This window comes from Fistularia commersonii, chromosome 11 (assembly GCF_037954325.1).
Source record: "Fistularia commersonii isolate RoL2024-O1a breed Wild chromosome 11, RoL_Fcom_v1.0, whole genome shotgun sequence".
Taxonomy (NCBI): Eukaryota; Metazoa; Chordata; class Actinopteri; order Syngnathiformes; family Fistulariidae; genus Fistularia; species Fistularia commersonii.
The window spans coordinates 282,391-299,315 of NC_141294.1; the positions used below are offsets into that span (position 1 = coordinate 282,391).

Consider the following 16,925-nt stretch of genomic DNA (forward strand, 5'->3'; position numbering starts at 1 on the left):
ATTGCTTCAGATGACGTAGCCATCATCTGAGCCATTGTTTTCCAAACAAAATATAAAACGCAGAGAAAACAGTTTGGCGTCAAACTAGAACTTCGCTCCAGCCTGAAACGTTGGAGCCCCACGAGACGGGAAAAACCAGAAACCTCGAGTCACGTTGTGGATAGAAAAGGTGGATCGGAAAGAGCTCGCGGTACTTTTTCATTTTTCTTTTAGAAAAAAGCTGGAAAAAGGAGCGTGAAATTCCATGAAATAAAATAGGCTGAAAAGAATATCAAGCGTAAGTAGTAAAGTGGCGACGGCCGCTGTCTGACACCGAACGGCCACAGAAGCCCACATGCTTGGTACTGGTTCTCCTGCACGTACTGGTTCTCCTGCACCCAGACTCTCGCCGGCCTCATCTTTGCGTCGCCACCTCTAAAGCGCGGCGGACGCTCGGGGCCCAGGCCGCCCGCCAACGGGATCACATCTCGCCACGCTTGCAGACGCCCCATATCTGGTTTTTGTAATTAGTCAGTAGCTGCAAGCAGTCAGGTCTCAGTCCAGGACCTGAAGGTCCAGCCTGACCGCTCACTGAGGGAGGCTGATGGCATCCTGGGACAGTCATGGACGGAGTAACGTCGGACCGCTCCAGACGCATGTAGAAGCCAAAGTCAAAGGCGGAGGCCCTCTGTGACCCCTCTAGGCCCGTCTGCCCCCCTCTGGGCCCCCCTCTGTGACCCCTCTGCCCCCCTCTCCCCCCCCGGCCCCCTCTGGGCCCCTCTGGGCTTTTCCCCTCAAGCGGTGTTTCACAGTGTGATCTCTCTGGCTGTTTTTTCTGTGAGTGTAATTACATGTGGTGAGTTTGGGCAGCGCCCAGCGCCCAGCAGCCAGCAGGCGGAGGAGGCGCGTGAAGATGGCCGCTTTGTTTGCATGCAGCGCCGCTCTATTAATAGCCCGGGATGCTGTGGGAATCCGCCGACCCCTCGCCGTCGACCCCTCGCCACTGACCCCGCCCCCGACGGATCACTTCCCGCTCCCGAATCAATCCCTCAAGTTCCACTCAAAACAAACGGATCGCGGCGAGTCCGACCGGAGGGACGGCCTCCGTCGACACCTGAAGATACGAGTCTGTGAGGGCCTCTGACAGCACGATCTACAAGGAGCCCGGCGGCCGCAGGAACCACAACATTAGATTCAAGAAACGGCGGAACTTGCAGCCGTTGCTTTATTTCAACGACCGACGGCAAACGGGCGAAATGATAGACGCAGAAAAATGAAGAGAAAATGTCTTACCGGTGGCTGGAGTCCACTTTCTTCCCGGTCCAGACTGCCCCGAGAGCTTCTGGTGTCTGGTTTCTAAACATTAACAACACAACGACACAATGACAAATCTCATATCTGTTTATCGGCGCCCAGATACGAGGTTCCGCTTTGAAGAATGGCGGCGATTGTGTTGCCTCCGTGTGTGACTTTTTGTCACAAGTAAGACGTTTGATTCTGGGAATCTGCTCCGAACAGAAAGCCTTTCATGACATGCTATCGGCTCAATATGCTTTCCTATCGCTCTTAATGCCGCTGCACTCCCGACGCCGGGTCTCTTCATCAATCCTGGTGCTCGCAAGTCGAAGCGATTCCTGCGCCGTCATCGCCGGGAACGTGAACCCGCCGGTTCGACGGTGACCGAGAGAACGGCGACAACAGCTCAACGCACAGAATGCACGTGCGCAAACACACTTTGGCCGCAGGAAGCGTCCAACAGTAAAACACAAACGCGCTGAAGCAAGCTCAAGCTGGAGCACAAGCACATACCTCGCTTTCCCCAACCTTAGCAAAGCATATCACACCGACAAACCCTGCAAACTGTAAAACCAAACTCACACACACTCACACACACACACACACTCTCTCTCACGGGCACGTCGGCCGAACCATCACACCCCCGTGCCTACCAGTTTTCCAAGACAGGACTTGAAGACCAGCATCGCCATCTGGGTTGTCTGGCGAGTCGCTCGAGCCAATGTGAGTGTGTGTGTGTGTGTGTGTGTGTGTGTGTGTGTGTGTGAGCCGGTATCTGTTTCCTCCTGTTTTTCTCCTTCAGTATCTGTGTGTTGTTTGTCGGGAGGAGCATTCAGAGTCAGCCGCCGCTTCCTGCCTCCGGCACGCTTATATACCACTCCGAGCGCAGAGAGAGAGGGAAGGAGTGGAGGGTGGAGGGTGCAGGGTGTGTGTGTGTGTGTGTGTGTGTGTGTGTGTGTGTGTGTGTGTGTGTGTGTGTGTGTGCGCACTGGCAGTGAGCTGTCACTGAGAGAGCATGTCTGACGTTTCTGTTTTTTTTTAAGCTAAACTTTCTTCCTCTCTCCTCCTTCTCACACACCCCTCCTTAAGTAACATTTGAAGAAAACAAACAAAAAAAAAAACGCAATGCTACAACACACACTTCCATATGTACACCACACACACGCACGCATACACATGCACGCACACACACACATCCTGAGCTTTACAGTAATCTTGTGCGTTGTCAGTTAGCGGTTGTGGGTCAAAGACAAACTGTTGACTGGGCTGTCAGATTCTCTAAGCCTATCATTAACTTGGAATTCACACAGGCCACACCTGCCTTCATCACACACACACACACACACACACACACACACACACACACACACACACACACACACAACGTCCCAAGCCTGCCACTTGAGTCAGTCCTTCCAGAAATATGCACGGAGCCTATACAATATTCATTTCTGGGAGGGGCTTCCTCACAGACCTGGCGGTCACTCATTCATCCACTCCAGCTGAGGCCAGGTTAAGGCCAGGTTAAGGCCAGGTTAAGGCCAGGTAAAGGCCAGGTTAAGGCCAGGTTAAGGCCAGGTTAAGGCCAGGTTAAGGCCAGGTAAAGGCCAGGTTAAGGCCAGGTAAAGGCCAGGTAAAGGCCAGGTTAAGGCCAGGTTAAGGCCAGGTAAAGGCCAGGTTAAGGCCTGGTAAAGGTAAAGGCGGCCACATCGCTGAAAATCCCCCTTTCAGCGGCAAATTTGGCTGAGAATCCATTCTCCTAAGATCCCCGATAATAACCGTGGCGACAAATCCTATTTTTCATGGGTAAAACACACAATAGTACACATTATCTGGCATTGTTTGTAATTTAGACATCATCGGTCGAAGTCAACGGTCTTGAAAATTACATAACTGTCGGCCTAATTGCTCGCGAACTGTGCAATCCAACACGGTTAATCTCCGGTTCGAGATTGTCGAGCTGCCGTGGCACCGGCTGTAATTTCACGCCCCGGTTTTGGGGGAACTGAAGGCGGTTAAAAGCAGGGGCGGATCCCGGGGCGCCTCGTACCGTCTCGGAGAGCACGCCAAGCAGCCGACACCAGACGCTTCAACATTTCAACTATTACTTTAAAAAGACATCGCGATAAGAAGGGTCACGTTCTTCATCACTCGGTCACTTCTTTGTTTCACGATTAAATAAGGATTGTGCAGATGACGACCAGGATCCAGAGGGGTGTGATTGAGGAGACGGCAGATGCGCTGTATTCGGTTCAACATGGGAAAAAGGGTCACGTTTAACAGCGACGACACGGATGAATCCCATGGAGTTCACAATAACAAGACAGCATGCACCATGGAGGGAGCGACCACGTCAACGCCAGCGGTGGAACATCATCACGCATCTCAGGAGCAACCAAAGGTGGGGAAATGCAGTTTTTGAACTCTGTCTGGGGGTTTGGAGGACGGCCTTCACAAACTGACACCTGCCGTACACATCACGACTCACAAACATCTCCGTAAATCAGTGTTGGCCTCTGGGGTTTATAAAGTGTGTGTGTGTGTGTGTGTGTGTGTGTGTGTGTGTGTGTGTGTGTGTGTGTGTGTATCTCCACTACATGTGTGCTGAGTCTGTTACCAGCAGCCTCTCCTCCTGCTCCAGCCACCTCTGATCCTCCTCCATCTGTTGTTGTTGTATCATCAGCTGTTCCTCCATTAACAGGCACTGCTGTCCTACACACTGCTGCATGTCTACTGCCCTGTCCTACACACACACACACACACACACACACACACACACACACACACACACACACACACACACACACATGCAGGGGTGAACAAATAAAAACAAGCATGCAACAGAGGACAGGGCGCAGCGACAGACATGCAACACGGGACCATACACAGCACATGGACACACACACACACACACAAAGAAACACACACACCAAACTGATGAGACGCTGCACTTACAGTATATGGAATGGAAAATTAAAAAAAAGCAAACTGAAAAAGATGATGTCAGCGGAGGAAGTGAGTCTCCATCGGCGCAGAAGAAGAGGTTTCCCCGTCACGATGGCGCCACCGCACGTTAACCCGGTCGCTGGTTACTTCCTGGACTCGCGATGAGAGTCCGAGTAACTCAGTGATGGAATTCACGAACGGGCCGTTCGTAACCAGCGGCGCCGATCCGCCGGCTCACCTGTGCACGTACGGGCGCGCGCTCTTACCTCCATCACCGAGCCCCACGGCGTCAAGTCCTGCCCGTGCGGCTGGGGAAGGTGCTGCACGTGCGAGTGCGTGTGGACGTGGTGGCGGGGGTGCGTGTGCGCGTGATGGCTGTCCAGCATGGCCGCCTGCGGGGGGTAGAGGGCGCTGGGCACCGAGGGCAGCGTGTGGGGGCCGGGGTACCCCGACATCTGACAGCAGGGGGACACGGATACGCCGTCACCACGGGGCCGGCGGGCGGGCGGGCGGGCGGGCGGGCGGGCGGGCGGGCGGGAGGGGTAAACACCACCTACCTGGTAGTGTCCGGGGTGCTGGGGACTGGGGTAGAAGCCCTCACTGGAGCGAGGGCTGGGGTAGCCTGGTCTGCTGGGCTGGAGGTGCAGACACAGAGCAGAAGGACAAGGACAACGCTGAGGATGGAAGCCATCGCTCGTCTTTACATCAACAGTCCTTCATGAGGCGCCGGGACAAGACACGCAACACACAACGCGCCTGGACGCCTTTGTGTGGCTGTGTTAGCGGTCAAAGTGACACACACACACACACACACACACACTGGGCTGCAAGTCCAGCAAGCTGTTAGTCCAATTAGTCCAAGTGGCACCCAGTAGCAACTATTAACGGGTGTGGGTTGAATGTGGATTAAGTGGAACCCCGGATGATCAGGGATTAGGGCGGCTGGTTAGGTGGGATGCAGGCGCGCAGGTGTGTTTTCGCCGAGCGCTTCTCTTTTCTCACTGGCCTCCTTCAGTTTTTATCCGATGTCTGCACACTCTGCCTGGTATTTAACATCCGGATGAAGACCAGCGCTGTGAGAAAGGGAAGCGTCCGGAGAAACCACATCCCCGTTTCTTCCGCCGGCTTCCAGAGTTTTGTTCAGGTGAAGATGCCCGTGATGGATGACCCATTTCCCCGGTCGTGAGACGACCGGGCGCCGTTCCCGACGGGTGCGACGGCCTCGTGACACGGATCTGGTCTCTGCCGCGACATTTAGCGCGACCATCTACCTTCCACGGCCTCTCATGGTAGCTTTCTCTGGACCACGCCTCCGAAAGCGAGACGGAAACAAGAGGGAGACGGATGGCAACCAGAGACGGGAGGGGCAGGGAGGAAGGAGGGAGGAAGGAGGGAGGAAGGAGGGAGGAAGGAGGGAGGAAGGAGGGAGGAAGGAGGGAGGAGGGAGGAAGGAGGGAGGAAGGAGGGAGGAAGGAAGGAGGAAGGAGGGAGGAAGGAGGAAGGAGGGAGGAAGGAGGGAGGAAGGAGGGAAGAAGGAAGGAGGAAGGAGGGAGGAAGGAGGGAGGAAGGAGGGAGGAGGGAGGGAGGGAAGGACAGGGAGGCAAACGAGACAAAGACACTGAGGATGAAACACAAAGTGCTTTTAGGTCTTGGACAAACACAGACAGACACAGAGATGTTCAGCATGTTTGTGATCATTACAAACGACCGACCCGTTTCTTCTGCACGAGAAACAAATAAAACTGTATTTTGTGACTGAGTCTGTCCCAGACCGCCTTTCCTGGGGAGGGAAGAAGCCTGCTTTCAATGTGGACAAATGTAAAGCAGAGCAGATTGGAGGGGGAGCTCCAATGCACAGGGAGGGAAAACACCTGGGAACCGTGGCTGCGACGGAATGGGAGTGAATGGGAGTGAATGAAGGGATGAAACCACGGTGTCATTGGAAAGCCCCCCCCCCCCCCAACCCTTGGGGTTACCGAGGTAACAGTGAGCCCACAGGGGTTCGGGCTGGGAACAGACCATCCGCTGGCTAAGAAGTAAGAACTCCGAACCCAGCCGTTGTCACCCTTTGTCCCACCGGGATCCAACATGTGTTTAAAATCTCAAGTTGCAAGAACAGTGTGTGTGATCTTGAAGAACGAGCCATGGATTCCCGCGGCCTACGGCCAGGAAGAGTTGAACGATGTCCAGCGCCGCGCCGTCATTAAGATTTGTGGCCAAATTCTTTTGACACAGATGCATGGATCATCACAAAGCTCTCAGCGAAGCACAAATACAGGGACAACACAAACAAGACTGGAGTCGGACTATCGTAGACTTCTTTTTTTCAAGCCGGCGGCCGAACATAATGCGTGACTGATTGCCGGTCTTAAGTATTCAGCCGCACTGAACTTCATGTTTCAAGTCTTTTTTTCTTTCCAGCTGGCGCCGTAGCGGCTTCTGAAACGTGTATTTTTATATCTACAACACGGCAACAACTCTTAGGCAGATAAATCAATGTCTTAACGGCATTCAAAAATAGGCGGTCGTACCGTGAAAAGGGGGCTCGCGAAGTGATTTTAAAGTCCTGCGAGGAACACTACATTTTCACCCCTGGAATGGCATCACCTAACACAACAATCCAAATAGCACTCCAAAAGGACGTGACACAGGAGGGGGTAGCGACGGCGCCGCCGCAGAATCAGCAGAAGCAGGTCCTTCAGCTTTTTAAAGGAAGATTTCGGACCAGGGCTTCGCACCTTCGCCTAAAGATCTGTCGTAGGTACAAAAGAGCGGAACGCGCAGGCGTCCTTACGGCTTGTCAGAAGCCTCCGAGCCGTAGAAGGATGCGTCCACATCGCAGCAGGTTACAGGTTCAATAATGGCCGGAACAGCAGCATCGCTTGTACCTCAATAGCTTCGCGTCAACAAAACTCCGTAAGACACCGTGTTCTTTCAGCTATCGTCAGCGTCAAAGCTCCACGGCCGTGAGGCCGACGGGCTACGGATCGGACGCTGGATTCCTCAGTGTCCGGAAATAGGCCGTGATAATCTGACGACACATCAACGCCAGCGGACGTGCGGCCTGAGCGGGACGGTCGCGACTGGCCAGACCAGCGACGGTTAGTAGCCGGGACTCGGCCGGGCGCACAAAGTCAAAGGCAACGCAGTCTCACTCGGCCACATGGTTAGCGGTGTGACCTGCGATGACTGATTCAAACATCAGGAGCAGCAGAGGAACGAACCTGCAGCCAGAACAGAACGAGGACGCCATGATCGGCGGCGGCGCCGATGGAGCGATCCGCTCACGGGGAACAAACGCAAGACAGGCATCGGCACCGGCGGCGATTTGAGAGCGAGGAAAGGAACGTAAGGTAGGCGGGATCGGCATAGAGAGCGGTGCCTGACCTCCCATCGCAGGTGGCCTTTTGAATGACACGTGTTTGAAATAAGAGCAGGACGTGTCAGTGCAGTGCAGTGAAGCAAACGTTTCACACGGTGCTTTGTGCTGCAGGGTGCATCAAAAGAAAACACTCCGGTCTTGTAAGTCAGATGAAATCGGTGGATGAGTTAGTTCTGGATGCAAAAAATATTGCAACATTGCAATATTTCCCAATATTGGAATTTAGCTGGTTCCTGCGAAGATGTCAATTTGACCTCCAAAATAAAACAATCATGAACCCAGGCTATGTCATTTTGCACGTTCATGATCCAGACGTCCTCCCGGCCAACGGTTGGTTGGAGTTACACATCAATCACACCATCAGGGTCGAGCGGTCGTCTGCGGCTCCTCCTGGTGAGTCCAAGTGTTGTTGAGCAAGACGCCGAACCCCCGACTGCTCCCCTGGCAGCTGCTGCTCAGGGTTCAGCCAGGACGGCTTCAATGATGAGAAACAATTAATGGAGGATACATGATTAAATTATTATTGTTATTATTATCCAGCGGTCATAGTGTTCTGCGAATGCTTCCAATAGTGTTGCGTTGGTTTGTGATAATACGTCATATCTTTAGGAAATCTAAAAGGCGGAGCTCGAGTGTTCTGCAAAATGAACCCACGACTGAAATCTCCAGCATGACACCGTTGTGTTGTTGCGTTTCGACTTGTAACGGAGGACGTGAGCTTCCTTTTCATGAGTGAATGTTGCAACATTTTTATGATTCACACAGAGTGAGTAGTTGTGAGTGAGTAAAGCCACCTGCCTCTGACGGCCTGGACTGGGGGCGCGAGCAGGTGGTGGGGGAAGGGCTGTGCACGGGACAGGCGGGAACCTCGGGGCCCTCGGGGCCCTCGGGGGCCTCGGGGGCCTCGGGAACTCTCTCCGGATTTGGAAGTGAAGGCTTCCCACACCGGCTCCGGAGGTGAAGACCCGATTTGAGACGGCCGAGAGCGTTGGCGTGACAGCCATGTTGAAAGGCGGGAAATAGCGGGGCTTTGCCGCTGGAGTCCGACGCGAAGAAGACATTCTGAAGGTGGCCGGGACGAGCGTCGGCCACGCCGAGGTGGGAGGATTCTGGCCGGGGGTCGTTCTGGGCTGAAGGTGATGCAAATGCCGGGGTTTGGAGTCGCTTGTCTTTCGATGGCACAAACGCGGGAGGAGGCCACCGGAGGGGAGCTGCCGCCACAGGGGTTTGAATTCAGAAGAGGTAACAAACGGAAACTCGTACGAGACTTCGGGAGCGGGTCGGCGTCGGTTGGGGATTCGGGGTTCGGGACGGCGCGGCAATCGCGGTCCGCTTTGCTCGGCCGATGACTGGGAAAAGTGGGAAGTGGAAATGGGATGGGCGGGTGAGGGGAGGTGCAGGGGGGGGGGGGGGGGGGGAGGGTTTTGGAGGCAGTGGGAAAGCTGTGAGGCAAAGCACTGGTTTTGATGGCGGCGAGGAGAAGAAGCAGACAGACAATCCAGACTGAAGGTCGGCTGCGGGGGGGGGGCAACAACCGAACAACAGGAGGAAAAATGTAGGAGGGACACGTGGGAATGAAAGTTAGCGCAGAGGACGGAAACATGAGGTGGACAGAAGACAGAAGCATGGAATACTGCAAACGGGGCGACGCCTGAGCAGAACCTTAGAACCCCGAAAAGCCGAGGAGACGGCGGCCAAGCACTGGCTTCCACTGACTGGCACCCCGAGGAAGGACCGTCCCGCCGCCACCGCAGGTGCACAAACACCTCCGTGTCGCGACCCACGGACGGCTTGTACTCGCTGCCAAAAGATCAGATGCTGCCAGCGGGGGGGCGTCGGGCGAGGAGGCCGGCCCGCGGAGGGAGGCGGGGGTCCCGACGCCGTAACCGACAACGCCCGATATTTCAAAGCTCGATTATCTGCGGCGAATTCGGAGAAATTCACACTCTATGCACGATGCCCCGGGAGCCGTGAGACCTGCTCTACAATTCAATTCACCAGACGGCGACACGGCTCGCGCTGAAAAACACCGGCCTTCCATCGGAGAAGAAACGACCGGCTTCGTCCCAAAGAGTCCAAAATTCAAACCCATGAAAGCGCCTTCGCGATTCGACCCGGGACCTTCCTCAACTCCAAATGAAGTGTTTTGCAATGGACGGCGGCCACTTTGAACCCTCCATGAGGTGGTGAGATATGGAACCGAGGAAAGAGTCCCTTATTCCACTTGGAAATGATTAAAACGTTATCATCGACCAAAGGGGGAGTTGCCATGATCAGCGTGTCTCCCTGCAAACTGCAAAATCAGGACGAACGCTGCAAGTCACGGGGACAAGATGTTTCCCGCTGTCATATTTACACAAACACGACGCACACACCAACGGCAACACCTACTAAGAAGCGTCTTACCTTTGGCGGCGCTTCGTCCGACCCGCCGGAGTCCCAGGACACGGTGACCTGCCTCCTCATCTCCATCCTGTTCCTCTCCTTCTGCTGCACCTTCTCCTCCTCCAGTATAGTGCTGCAGACACCAGGAAGGCTTGCTGTCTCAAAATGTATTCATGAAAAAATGGCAAGAGGAGGTACATATCACAGTTGTATACATATACACACACACACACGCACACACACACGCACACACACATATATATAGAGAGACTATATCGTGTTGAATCCCTGCGAGATCAGGCAAGCAGCCGCTCCCTGAAACCCAGCTCTTCCACGTTTATCGCCAGCGAGAGCTCACCGAATTTACCCGCCGCAATTACTGGTACTGACCTGATTGCGGATAGACACCAAACACAGAAGAAGATCGGCCCGAATCGATTCCCAGGAGGCAGAGCTGCTGCTGCTGCTGCTGCTGCCGCCGGACCGTCGATAAGATCCTCCAGAACTGAGGTCACACAATGGAAAGCGCCCTTCCTTCTTCTCTGCTGCCTCAACAAGGCTTGGGGCTATTTCTGGACACATCATTACCCCGCTGTTCTGTTGTCCCCCGCCGTGTGTGTGTGTGTGTGTGTGTGTGTGTGTGTGTGTGTGTGTGTGTGTGTGTGTGTGCGCACCTGTCTCAGCCCGTCTCCTGTCAAGTACTGTTAATCTTTTCCATCACAGCGCAGCGGCACACATTTGCACTGCAATCTCACGGTCACTGATGGTTGGCGTGAGTCTGATGAGGCGAAGCGGTTGAAGGGTAACCGAGCCGCCGTGGAAGAAGACATGAATGCCAAAATTCCACAGAGAACCGTCATTTCAACGCGGCGTGGCAGTTGCCGATAGATCGGACGCACAAGTTACGTTTTCACGTGTTTCTGCGTCTTGAATCGCTCTTCCTGATGAGCTCCGCCGCCAAAAAATAACCAAATGATTAAAAAGTTTCCCGTCTGGAACGGATCCGAGTCTGCCTCTGGTTTTGGCCCGTAAATGACTCGGGCCGGTTGAGACCAGGATACTATCAGCGCCTCTCCACCCCCGGCCAACTCACACCGCCATCTGGAACAACAAGCCCTGCTTACTTTATTTACTCAGGCGGGGCCGAATGCTCTTCAGAAATATTCCGCTTCGCTCCGACGCCGCTCTCACCTGCTGGCCGTCGGGCGCCGACGGCGGCGCAAACCGTGCAAATATCTGGCCCGGGATTTAAGTCCAGTGACCTTTTCGTGCGCATCGGAGTAAGATGGACGCAGGCGAGCGAGCGCGTGCAGTAGATGCCCGGCTGCTGCTCCCCGGTCCTCCGAGGGAACCGAAAAAGGTGGAAAAGTCACAACCCACTCGGAGAACCCGACCAAACTCAACTGAAAATACGACACACGTCGTGAAGAAACCGCACTTTACTTTTCCTGGCGCTAAAACTTGAAATTGCACCACGAACGAAGGGCAGTCGCGTCTTTATTAAACTGTCGCGTCTTTATTGAACTGGCCCGCCGAGTCCTTTTGGCTGACAGGACAGCGACACGATGGCCGTCGCAGCGCTGCAAACCTTTCACCGGACGGAAATGTGCTCAGGCGAGAAAAATGTTTACTTGCTCTTCAAATCAGCGGAGCAGGTACCAAAGAGCCGAGCTGTAAAGTTTTGGTCCGACGGGCTCCATAATGTCGCTTCTGCTGCTCACAAACTATTTACACATCTCAAAACCAGCCGGAGTCGCTAAAGATATTTCGCCTGGAGAGGAGACGATTCCTTACCTCTCGATGACACCGGCCCGCTCCAGAAAACACACTTTCAGGGGAACAAAACTATCCACCGAGAAAAGCGAGGACGGCGTGGCGTCCGAGATCCGGCCCTCGCGACGGCAAAGGGTCCCGGCATCGCTCGTAAACACGGAGCCCACTTTCAAGAGGGGCCACGCCGACGCCGACGCAGCGAAACCACCACGACGGCGGGAACAACTCAACGGAAGCTCGGCTCTTCCCTTTTCATTCCTCGCTGTTCCCTTCCCTCACTGGCTCTGCTCTGCAGCGTGCTGCAGCTCCTGGCAGCTGCCCACGGTGCGCACACAGACACACACACACACACACACACACACACACACACACACACACACACACACACACACACACACACACACACACACACACACACACACACACACACACACACACACACACACACACACACACACACACACACACACACAGATGTTGGTCCGCCGTCTCGGGAAAAGCGTAATAGTAACAGAGAACTGCATAGTTGGCAGGCACAGCCTGTAATTGATATTGTAACATAAAAGCCAGCCAGACCGGCACTAAACCAAATCATGTAGCCTTTTACGGCATGATTTTCTCCCATTAATGACCGGTGACCACAGTTAACACGGTCAATATTGACTCCGTCTCCAAGACAATCGATTAAACCCCACGACGGGCTACCGAGGCACGTTTCACGCTGTTTATAACACGGCCGTAAAGACGGTATTTTTGGCGAAGCCTTCAAATGCAGTTGGCGTGAGATCTTTTTTTCCCATGTTGCGTTTTTGCAACTCTTTAAAAGTCAGGCATGAAAATACGGCGAGGCTGCGTCGCGCTAATGAGCGGACCAAACATGACCGCGGCCGTTTGGACGATTCGGCGACGCAAAAGAGGGCGAAAGGATGCACGACCCGGTCGGGGGCGGAGACGCAAAGACGGGAAGAGGGTATTGGAGGAGCAGAGCCGGAGGAGCCCCGCTGGAGAGGGTCGGGAGATGCTGGTGGAATTTAAGGTGTGAGTCATGCTGGTTTTAAGCAAACCCATAAAACCGCAGGAGTTAAATATCTACTCTTTTTTTTTTTCTTCCTCTTCTTCTTTCTGCGTATGTAGAGGAGAGTGAGACCCCGACAATGTGCACGCTGAAGGAAACCGTGATGTTATCTGGCTGCGCAGCTGAAACTCAGACGGCTACATTCGTTTGCCTGCAAGTCTTTGCGCGCATTTGTGTATTTGCTGTACGTGCGGCAAACCGTCATCGCGGCCCATAACAGGCCGAGAATAGAACGTGTTACGAAGGAGCAGAAATGATTCTTATAACTGCTGAACAAAACCTTCACCACCAGAATGTCTCGATGAGAACCCGGCATTCAGAGTTTAGAGCCTCCGCGGGGCCGACGTTTACGTTAAAAGCGAGGGTTTGTTAGCCCTGTTATTGTTTCGGCCCGCTGTCGCCGATACGTGTCTGCTCGTGTCGATACCTGTGAGGAAAACGCTGATTCACGGCACCCGGGAAAAGCCCTTCCCAAACCCCGGCTGCGCGGCAGAGCGATTGTTTTGAGGCGGCGCGCTGCATATTAACCCATGGAAGAGGGGAAAGTACCTAAGGTTTGTCTCGCTGTGAGCGGGAAGGTGCGTGGCTGATAACACCGCCGCTCTCATAGGTGCCCAGGGATTGACACAAACAAGGCCAGGTAAGCTGAGATCACATCTAGTTTGCGTTGTGAAAGGGATACCGAGTAAGTTCCCGGGACAAGCTCGTACTGGTTCCTCTTTATTTTCCGCCCAGATTGCATTTTGTCGATGAGAAGGCGAGGACGGAGGCCTCCGCCGGTCCATCTGGACCGCTTGCAAAGGCCTGAGCCCGTGCAGGAACACGGGTCCAGATGAACGGGTCTCAGAAAAATGGTGACCTTAGCAAGGACGTAGCGTTGGATTTGGAAGCCGGACACAGATGTGTTGAGGCTTTCACAGTTAGGTGTGCAACTTGTGTTGTGGCAGCTTCTTACTTCCACGCACTTATTGGACTATGAGCTTCTTTTTTTCACCCCAAACCGTCCCGGAATGCTCCAAGCTGCAGATGTGGCAGCTATCTGTCTGGCTTTTTCATATCTGGTGACGATGGGAGGACAAATATCAACAAACAAGCAATTTCTAAATACAGATTTAGAGCTCTTGTGGAGCGAAGCCCGAGGTAATCCAAACACTCCCGCACACCTCATTTGCTGAAATACCACGTAGTAACTTGGATTATATCCTCTAAAAGGCGGACGTATTAGACGCCCGCTGTTGGACACCATGTTCATTTCATCTGAAGGAAACTGACCCCCCATGCAGCGTGGATCTGCTGCTCATTAAGTGTCTGACAGCCATATTTCTGCACTTCAAATGCGGCGTTCAACATTGTGCAAAAAGCCCAAAGATCAAGCAGAGACTCAGAAGTGGAGCCGAGGAGAGGCGGCCGTAGCGTTTCACAGGTCGCCGTCTTCCTTTCCTTTCAGTTACTCCCTCCAGCCTCCTCCATCTCACCCTATTCTCTGCATCCTCCTCTCCCACACCAGCGATCACCACGCGCTCTCACTACGTCCACGAATCTCCTCCCCAATCTTTCCTCTACTATCTCCCGCCGCCAGTTCCGACCCCGCCATCCCTCCGGCCGTACGCTCAGCGTCCCTCCTCTGCACACCAACCTGGCCGCCTCAGTCTGACTTCTCTGAACAAGTAAAACCTGCCATCTCCTTCCCTCTCCGGTCCCTCCTGGTCACCTCAACATCTTCATCCTTGCGACCGCCAGCTCCTCCTGTCCTGTGAACCAGACTGGTTCTCACTGGTTCTCACTGGTTCTCACTGGCTGGTCTGTCCTGGTCTGTCCTGGTCTGTCCTGGACACCTTTCCCTCTCTTTCAGGCTGATCCTCTTTTCTCTCTTATCTCCCCTGACACATTTCTCCAGCCCTTCCCGGCTGCTTGAAGGCATTTCTTCCCGTCTTTTCCGGTCTCCCCGGGCTGTGGACCGCCGACCCTGAGATCTCTCTGCAGGGAGCCTGGAGGACGAGCATGTTGACGTCACGGTGCACCGAGTGTTCTGCCCCCTCTGTCCTGAGATGATTATCAGCAGGCTCATTTCTTGCCTGGTCACTTCTTCCATGCTCTTGGAATGGGTCCGGTGTTGTCGGGAGGGGAAATGACGGGAGCCGGTGATGTCACGTTGGCGCCCGACCCCCCCCCGGCTCTGGATGGCACGTATACTGAAGCCCGCCGCCCCGGTTCATGTCCTCCTCTTCTGACGAGCGTCTCTTCTTTTCAAGTTCTCTCTCCAAATCGCTAAAGAGCCGGAGCCTCCGCGTCATCCAAGACTTTGTGACTTTCTAGACCGCAGCGAGTCCGCGACGTCATTCATCTGGCCTCGTTAGCCAAATCCGATTATAATAACAAAACGTTATGACGTGACCCGACTCGGCGCTTGGCTCGCCATCCTGAAGAGAGCGCTGATGTAATTGTTGGCGGTGCGTTTCCAGGGCGACACAGAGTGTTGCCTGCCTCTGTGTCATCCCATCACGACGTGCCCACGTAATAATCTCCCGATAGATGAAATCTCTCTCCCGGCCCGACCGTCTCCCCGTCTGTCTGAATCCAGGTCGGACCGGCAGCGCCGCCCTGACGTGTCCTTTCACGGGGAGGCGAGGCGTGACGTCTAGTCCGTCCATCTCCGCCGCGTAACCATGACAACTGGAAGTCATCTACCCAAACAGGAGGTGCGGTTAGGTGTGTAACGTGTGTTTTGGCTGCTTCGTACTCCCACGCACTTATTGATGTGAATGAGCTTCTTTTTTTTTCACCCCAAAACCATCCCAGAATACTCCCAACTGCAGGGGTGAGACAGCGATCTGTCTCGCTTTTCATATCCGGTGACGACGGGAGGACAAATATCACTGCGACGGTGCGACGGAGAAAAATACAAACAAACTAGTAACAGCTTTAGAGCTCTTGTGGAGCGCAGCGTAAGGTAATCCAAACACTCCGTCACACCTCATTTGCTGAAGTACTACGGAGTACCTGGGATTATATCCTCCACAGCGCAGGACGTGTTAGAGGCTCGCTGCTGGACACCACGTTCATTCCATCTGAGGAAACTGACCCCACAGCGAAGCGTGGATCTGCTGCAGCTGTTTGCTCACTAAGTGTCTGACAGCGACATCTAGTGCTGGGAAGGTGTAAGACAAACTCTCACCGTTTGCTGTGGTAAATGTGGGGAATAAACCGCTTTTATTAGTATATTCATTGTATTTACCTTGAAGATCGGACCGAGGAGGCGGTCGGGGGAGTTTTTCATTTGACGCTCTTTTGCTTTTAAGCGACTGGCTTCACCTTTAATCCTACACGCTGCACTAAAGGTGACGCACTCCTTCTAAAACCATCAAACCGTCCACGAGCCACTTTGAGCGTCTCTTCCGACACCTCATCCGTCCACAGAACCGCCGTGCACCCGCCGAATCCCTCGAAACCTCTTGCCTCCATCGCCGTATTTCACAGACAACAACCTCTGCGTCTCTTTGCGTACGAGTCACACACACACACACACACACACACACACACACACACACACACACACACACACACCCCTCGCAGGTGTTTTTCCATGGTGTTTTCCATGACCTCCATGACAAAGCGCTTGTTCACGACTAGACTCGGATGGCACGCCTGGAAAAATGAAAGCCAAAGTACCTGAGCTGGGTTTTCAGTTCGTTGAAGCGCGGCCTCTTGCTGGGATCGTAGGACCAGCACTTGGTCATCAAGCTGTAGAGCGTGGGCGGGCACTGGGGGGGCATGGCCAGACGCTCGCCGTTCTCTATCCTGCCGATCACGTCGTTGTTCTTCACGCCCTGGAAGGGCTTGATGCCGTACATCAGGATCTCCCACATGCACACGCCTGGCGAGGGAGAGCGAGCCGTGAGCGCCGACTCGCCGACCGGGAAGGAAGCGGCACGAGACGCCGACTCACCGAACATCCAGACGTCGCTCGCCGTGGTGAACCGTCTGAAGTTGATAGATTCCGGAGCCATCCATTTAATAGGCAGTTTACCTTTGGACGCTGGGAGACAGGGAACACAGAGCGTTACGCCTCCATGACCACCCAACTGGAGC

General features: G+C 54.2%; 1 protein-coding gene across 9 annotated transcripts in view; it reads right to left on the bottom strand.

The window, feature by feature from the left end:
* LOC147229160 (focal adhesion kinase 1-like) overlaps window positions 1-16,925 on the bottom strand; it is a 55,798-nt gene that overhangs the window by 6,512 nt on the left and 32,361 nt on the right. For 7 of the 9 annotated variants that reach the window (XM_086155985.1, XM_086155986.1, XM_086155983.1 and 4 more), the window contains 7 exons: window positions 16,783-16,872; window positions 16,506-16,710; window positions 10,010-10,121; window positions 4,779-4,856; window positions 4,488-4,676; window positions 3,893-4,018; window positions 1,273-1,335 (listed from right to left, as the gene is read on the bottom strand). In XM_086155985.1, coding sequence (XP_086012111.1) covers window positions 1,273-1,335; window positions 3,893-4,018; window positions 4,488-4,676; window positions 4,779-4,856; window positions 10,010-10,121; window positions 16,506-16,710; window positions 16,783-16,872 — 863 coding nt within the window. The remainder of the gene's footprint in view (window positions 1-1,272; window positions 1,336-3,892; window positions 4,019-4,487; window positions 4,677-4,778; window positions 4,857-10,009; window positions 10,122-16,505; window positions 16,711-16,782; window positions 16,873-16,925) is intronic. The other 2 variants (XM_086155988.1, XM_086155987.1) reach the window with 1 other exon arrangement.